Consider the following 7,702-nt stretch of genomic DNA (forward strand, 5'->3'; position numbering starts at 1 on the left):
AGGGGAGAGTGAGCATGAGGCAGACCTCAGGGCGTCGGTCCTCTCTCTGTCCCTGACTCCGCTGCAGTGTGTGCTGTTCTCTCTCTGTGCCACCATACCCGTCCTGCCCCTCCAGTACCTCACCTTCATCCTACAGGTGCTCAACCGATCCTTCCTGTACGGCGGCAACGCAGCCTTCATCAGCATAGCGTGAGTCTCACGCACACACGCACACGCACACACACACACACACACACACACACACACACACACACACACACACACACACACACACACACACACACACACAAACACACCATTTACTCCAATAATTGGAAAGCTTTGGATAGCTTTGGATTGCAGCTTGAATTATCCTCTTTAAATCTGTAAATGTTTTGTTTCATAAAAGACATGTTATGAGCTACTTGTGTGTTTAGTTTCCCACAGTGTCACTTTGGGAAGCTGTTCGGCCTGGTCATGGCTCTGGCTGCTGTGTTCGGTCTGCTGCAGTACCCCATTGTCCTCCTGGTGAACGGAGCCTTGGGAGGTGACCCGCTCTACGTGAGTAGTTTTTCTATGCTGTCCTCTAATGTCTTGACTTTTTTTGTTAATAATTTTTTATCCCACAATTTTGCAACCCATTTGTTTCCACCACCCAGTGTCAATTATCTAATGTAATCCTATGGGCGCTATACACTTCCTCTGCCTCTTCCTCTGCCACTGCCTCCCCCTGACCTCATGCTTCCTTGAGGAGTCCAAGCTTTTCCAAATGCCGTAATCTCGGGATCCTTTCTCAAGTTGCCCCGGGTCAAAACAAGACCCATATTAGCCAAAGTAGTGACGATCGAGGTAACACTATATGTCTTCTGAAAGCGAAAGTAAACCCTCTGGTCCGTCCGTCACAACACATGTCGTATAAGTAACATCCCGTTCCGTTTTTTGGGTCCCGGTGGATCCTTCAGGGTTTCACTGAAAAATGCTGACGGTTAACAGTTACATGAATGAATTAATTAATGCTGGCGGCGAATGTGTTTCACAGAGGGCTACATGCAGGACGGTGCAGAACGTGGCCGCATGCGCACACATTCTTCAGTCGATTCGTTTTCAGATGCACTTCCTTCATCACATCCTCCTTGCTATAGGCAGAGCAAGGACTCAGGATGTTTTTGCTCCTGGGTCTTATAGGCCTCATTCACACCTAAGACACACTTGTGTCTTAGGTGTGACAAGGTCGTGTCATCAAACCATGTGACTCCCATTGGAAATGCATTGAGGCGGCCATGACAAACAGAAGACACAGGACACAAGTGTGTCTTGCGTATATGTCTTACAGACAGTAGGTGTGAACGAGGCCTTATAGTTGCAATGTGTGCGGAAAAAGGTTTTGGGGCCCTGCTCCCACTCACCCTGCTCAGCCTGCTAACATTCATTCATCCTCTCTGTCTCACCTTACAGGTGAACGCAACACTCACCCTGCTCAGCCTGCTAACATTCATTCATCCTCTCTGTCTCACCTTACAGGTGAACGCAACACTCACCCTGCTCAGCCTGCTAGCGTTCATTCATCCCCTCTCTGTCTACCTGCACTGCCGCGACGCCACATACAAAGGCAATGTTTCCGAACTACAGTAGCTCCTGCAGTTGAAGGCGCTCAATGAAAAGGGAAGCCCTGACTATCGACTATACTTCTTCAACCATTCTACAGGCCTTAAGGTTATTAGTATAGAGTAATAAACCTTGTCTCAGCTAGGTATGAGAATTGTAAAGAGCCCGCTCACTGAATATTTCTACTGTAAACATTAATAATGGGAGCCCATAACATATTAATATAATGTTTTTTTTATGTATTTGTCGTACTGTATCTTTTGCATTATTACACTATTATGTCTTGTACTAATTGTACAGCACTTTTATAACATTGTTTCGAAAGGTGCTTTATAAATAAAATGTACTTACTACTAATTAATCTAAACAGTGACGTGGACTGAAACAACTAAAACAAACTGAAATGATAAACAATATGGCCTTAGTTTTTCTCGTTACCAACAGTATCCGAATATATTCATTTTTAACCCTCTAACACCCGCATTAATTTCTACTTGCAAAAAATAGATTTCAACCTTACTACTACTTTGTACTACTAGGACTGACACTAAAAAATATGTTAAAAAAAATAAAAAAATAAAGTTTGATGAAAATTTTATAATAATTACATAATAATTATATAATAATATAATAAATTAATAATTTACATTTGGGGGATATCTTTCACAATAATGAATAAAACATGTTCTAGACATTCTAATGATCACAAAAAAACATATATTACAATTATTTTACCTACTTTTATTAGGGTAAAGGGCAAAAGTCTTAGGTTAAAAAATGTTCAAAATCGCACAGAGTCCAAACATTTTTTATTTGTGTGAATTTCAGCCTCTGTGGGGGGTGTTTATATGCAAATATCATGACTAATGGCATTGAAATGGCATTGCAATGAACATCACTGATGACGTTTAGGTGAAAAAAGAACAGAAAAAAAAATATATATATATTAATTAAATTAAATTTGTTGCTAAAAAGCAACTCTGGGTGCTAGAGGGTTAAATGGTCTTTTGTTGGGTTTCAATATGCCTATACTTGCTCTGACCTTCTTGAAAGTATGAAAAAAAACTAACACTAATTTAACCAATGAAAACTAAACAAACTATAAAACTAGCAAACCTGCTCTAAAAACAAATATGTGACTAAAACTAAATTAAGTTTCATTCCAAAGACGATGACTAAACTAAAATAGAAATTTGCTTCCCAAAAACAACACTGCCCCGAGACTTACTTGACCAGTCCTGCAGTCTCTCCTGATGAGACAGCTTTCTCATACTGCTTCCTGGCTTTCCTCTTCTCTTTGACCTCCCCAACGTACATCTGATTATCAATTTCCCCTGAAAAGCAAACGGGAAGAGTTAGAATGCAACAAGGCGTTTATCACTAATAGTTGTCATTTCAAATTCCAAAAGCAGGCATGTAAGTGCTTTGGAACTTTGTGGTGAAAATGGTACTAAGGGGGATACAGAGGCAGACACACAGGGGGGTACACACACTGTGAGAAGAGACAGAGAGATGCAGCAGGCACTGACATGCTGAAGTTGGTGATGAAGGCGGTTTTGGGGAGCTCCATCTCCAAATAAGATTTCCTGTGAGGAGTTGGCCTTGTTCAGAGCAGTGGAGGTCATGACGGTGTGAGCGAAACGAAATGCTACGGTAGAGTCCACAGTAACACTGTCTAGCTCCACCAGAGAGAGAGAGAGAGAGAGGGGGGAATTAAACAACTTCAGTGCACTGTGCCTACAACATGTGTAGGCACAATGCAAGGAATATATGTATTCGCCATGTATCCGAAGGAAGTCTGATCCATTGATCCAATCACTTTTAGATTTCTCCAGTTTGGGGAGGGGGGGGTATTGTTGTATGTGCTATAACTCAAAAAGTGTCAGTTGACATTCGACACTCTCCACTTATCTTGCGAAGATGGAGCTAATTGGGGGCGGCGGTTGGATCAGGGGTAGAGTGGCCGGATGGTTAACCGCAAGGTTGCCAGCTCGAACCCGGGCTTCCCATGCAGAGTTAGTGTCGAAGTGTCCTTGAGCAAGACTCCTGATGTGCTGGTTGGTGGCGCCTTGCAACATGGTTTCCGCCGCCATCGGTGTATGGATGAATGTGTGAATGGGTGAATTGATGCACAATCTATATGTAAAGCGCCTTGGATAAAGGCGCTCTATGAATGCACCATTTACCATTGGTGTCATTGGAAAACTATAAGCATTTTGCGCACATGAAAAACATTCAGTTACAGTTACATTATAAGCTACATACAGCTACAGTACATCTACAGCAGTGAATCGCTCCTTTTGGAGAGTCTAATGACTTTGGTTAGTCTAATGACTTTGGAGAGAGTAATGACAAGTTGTATTTTACATTTCTTCATTGACGGACTGAAAGAAGCGTTATTGTTTCTTACCTCCATGTTGTTTGTACTTCTTTTCTGCAATAAAAAAAAAGATGATCATAATGTTATTAGGATAAAGAAGGATTTTGTGTGTGGAAATAATGTAATTTTAACTACTTCTACTTCTACCTTGTCCTTAAGTAACCTGGTGGGGTGCACTGTCTCCTAGAATTCACATAGATGAAAAGGTGAATTAAGATACAGGGTACAAACCGATGCAATTCACTTTATACTCTATTCATACACAGAGGAGAGAAAGAAAAAGGATAAAATATATAATAAAGATCTATGCAGTGAAGTAAAATTAGAATCTGTTTATTATGGTGCATTGCTTTGAGAGTTTTATAATGAGTATTAGAATAAGAGCAAATAAGCTGTGATGAGATGAGGCATGTATACTACATGTGCAGTCCAGTTAGACAGACACAATTTAATTTATTGCTATTAGCGATTATCCGAATGGCATACTATACGCTCAAATGTCACATTCACACATAGGTGGCATGACAAATACAGCATCATTATTGTTTGTTGCAGAAACATAAAATGTCTTGTCCACCACAGGCAGCCGCATTAGGCTGCATGTATACAATGGTCTCGTGAGTCGTTTGGCAATGACCTTCAAACAGGTACCAGTTTTCATACTTCATACCATCTGCCTGTAATTGCCTTGGCAATTTTGTCATACATGTTGTGGGTGTGAAGGTTTTCTATTTTATTTGTGATGGAAAAGGTATTTTTGTGTTGGGTTCATTATTTCAGAAGTGTAACAAAACAGTACCAGTATATCACCAGTAGGTGGCGAAGTATCACCATTGATTGAAATATTTATTAACAGTTTGCAGAATTACACTACATTTCAAGCACAAACTCAATACAAAGACGGTTAACTGTGAGTGGACGACCCAATTAAGCATTACACTTGTTTACAAGAGGGTCCACCATGTTCAATTCATCAAAACATTTAGAGACGTACACATAGACACTTCAATATAGTCAAAGAACAGAACAGGAATTCATCATAAAACACAAACATTACAAAAACACACACTGGATTTATTTTTAATTCCAGTACATTTTTAAGAAGGCTGTCTATAGCACAATATACATCAGTTTCTATGTGTAATACATGCACTATTTATTTGCCAAGAACAATGCACATTAATCAACATTTAACTTTTCACATCAATGTAAATGTGTCGGCTAATTTTCATCCGTACTCCCTTAGCAAGTTATTAGACGCTCACTCTATTCTGTGATGCAAGTTATTGGCAGACACTCCCTAAGCAGGCTTCACGCGCGGGATCTTTAAAGGGCTTTGGTTATCCCGCCCCCTCCCCCCCCCCCCCCCCCCCCCACACACACACACACACACACCTGCTCTACACTGACGAGTGTTTGTTATGACTCAAACGCCTTCGTGTTTGTTAGTAAAACAGTGAAATAAACAAGTTAAAACGTACCAACTTCCACCTCATGGAAGATGAGGAGAGTTGTCAGTGTTGTCAGGGAGTGGAAACTGCCCAGAGACATGACGGTGACAGCAGGAGGAGAAGTTTAATTATCGTCCTTGGAAAAAAAGGGAGTCCATTCCGTCCATTCCCCAAGAGACCAGGTGCGTTAGCTTACCTAGCTACTACAGTTAATTAGCTGCTTTAGCATTCATGGTTAATAGAGGTGAATTGTTTGTTTGTGTGTAATGTCATGTCACTAATTATATTTACAAAAAGTAAAATGAAAGAACTAGTCAGGATATAAAGCATTGTTTGTGTGCTGTGCCTGTGAAGTGAATAATATTGTGTTTGTTTGCTGTTAAGCAGAAATATCATATCCCCATTTAGGCCTTTATTTTTTCCCCTGAAAAACCTCATGTTTCTATATCAGTGGTTCTCAATATTTCATGTCAAGGACCCCAAAAATGATATGTAATATATGCCACCGACCCCCATTGAAAATATGTTGTTCCAGGGACCCCCCAGAAGCAAAGATTTGAACTGAAACTCTGAAAGAATATATATTCAAAGATTTGAGGCAAATTTTCACTATTTTTTCAAAAATAGCAGACCTACAAGTTCATAGCGTGCTATGAGCTTGTAGATCTGCTATTATTCAATAGCTAAAGTATAGCATAATGTTTAAAACACCAAAAAAGGGGTTCCCGCCCCAAAATGGCTTAAAGCCCTATACTTCTTCATACAAGATAGACTGTCACACTAAAGTATGAGAATAGGCATTTCTACAAGGTATGTGCAAATGTTTTTTTTTTAAATACTAAAATAACAATAACTGAACAAGTATTTCAACTATAATTATTATTCTAAGTCAATGTCAAACAATTTACAGTAATAAAAATTTACAAAAAAAAAAATACTCTACTATTATTCATAGTATATTCATGTAAAGTGTCCTTGTTTTTTTTAAGGTGCTATATAAATTATTATTATTATTATTTATGATTTATGAACCCCTAATGGCTCCTGATGTGCAGGTTGGTGCCTTGCATGGTTTCCGCCGCCATCTGTGTATGAATGTATGTGTGAATGGGTGAATGTAATGCACAATCTATGTAAGGCGCCTTGGATAAAGGCTATATAAATGCACCATTTACCATTCATGGTGTCCGCTCTCCTATATAGCTGTGAATGCTGGACCCTGAAGCCTGCTCTATCGTCCCTGGCCCCCACTGTGCTACACCAGAATGCTACGTGCAGTGCTAAACATCAACCAGGATGAACACTTTACCAACATGCATCTGTATGGAGTGATACCGAGGGTGGGTGAGATAAGATGGCCTCCAGGAGGAGGAGAATGAGGCTGGTCGGTGCCATTGACACTGGGATTAAATGGTAAACAGTGCCCCACACACACACACACACACACACACACACACACATACATTCATTCACTGATTGCGGCGGAAGCCATGCAAGGTACCAACCTGCACATCGGGAGCAATCTAAACATCTCTAAAACCAAAGAGATGTTCATAGATTTTAGGAAAAATAAATTGTATCCCCTCCCCCCCCCTCTTCATCAATGGGGAAGAGGTAGAAAGAGTTTCCTCCTTCCGGTTCCTAGGGACCACCATCCATGAGTCCTTATCATGGGATCTTAACACCAGTCTCATAATAAGCAAATCACACCAGCGTCTCTATTTCCTGCGGCAGCTTAAGAAGTTCAAAGTCAGCCAAGCAGCCATGACTCACTTCTATAGGGCCACTATTGAAAGTGTTCTCACCTTCTCTATGCTTGTATGGTTTGGTCACACAACCTCTCAAGACAAATCAAAGCTGGAAAGAGTAGTACGTCACGCATCAAAAAACATAGGATGCAGCCTCCCTACACTTTCCTCACTCTATTCCACCAGAATAATTAGGAAGGCAAATAAAATCATTGCAGACAACTCCCATCCTGCACATCACCTCGTCAATCTCCTCCCATCAGGCAGGAGATATAGAAGTATCCAGAGCTCAACATGTCGCTTCAGGGATAGCACTTACCCCGTAGCCATTAGACATCTGAACTCATAGTATATGCATATAGCACTTTAAAAACCTGAATGTAATTTCCTATGCTGCTGGTTTTTGTATTGTACTGTCCTTCTTGTTTGTGTATCTATGGTTGTCTGTATATGTTGAGTATGAACCAAGACAAATTCCTATCAACTTGTTGACATGGCAAATAAATTATTGAATTGAATTGAATTGAATTGAATTGAAT

General features: G+C 40.4%; 1 protein-coding gene across 1 annotated transcript in view; it reads left to right on the plus strand.

The window, feature by feature from the left end:
- Positions 1–1,669, plus strand: part of LOC308327870 (equilibrative nucleobase transporter 1-like) — an 11,362-nt gene extending 9,693 nt beyond the window's left edge. The window contains exons 11-13 of the mRNA XM_080781452.1: positions 3–189; positions 417–540; positions 1,501–1,669. Of these exons, the coding sequence (XP_080637578.1) occupies positions 3–189; positions 417–540; positions 1,501–1,611 (422 nt within the window). The 3' untranslated portion in view covers positions 1,612–1,669. The remainder of the gene's footprint in view (positions 1–2; positions 190–416; positions 541–1,500) is intronic.
- The last annotated feature ends 6,033 nt before the right edge of the window (positions 1,670–7,702 follow it).

This window comes from Protomyctophum bolini (assembly GCF_963924005.1).
Source record: "Protomyctophum bolini genome assembly, chromosome: 2".
NCBI lineage: Eukaryota > Metazoa > Chordata > Actinopteri > Myctophiformes > Myctophidae > Protomyctophum > Protomyctophum bolini.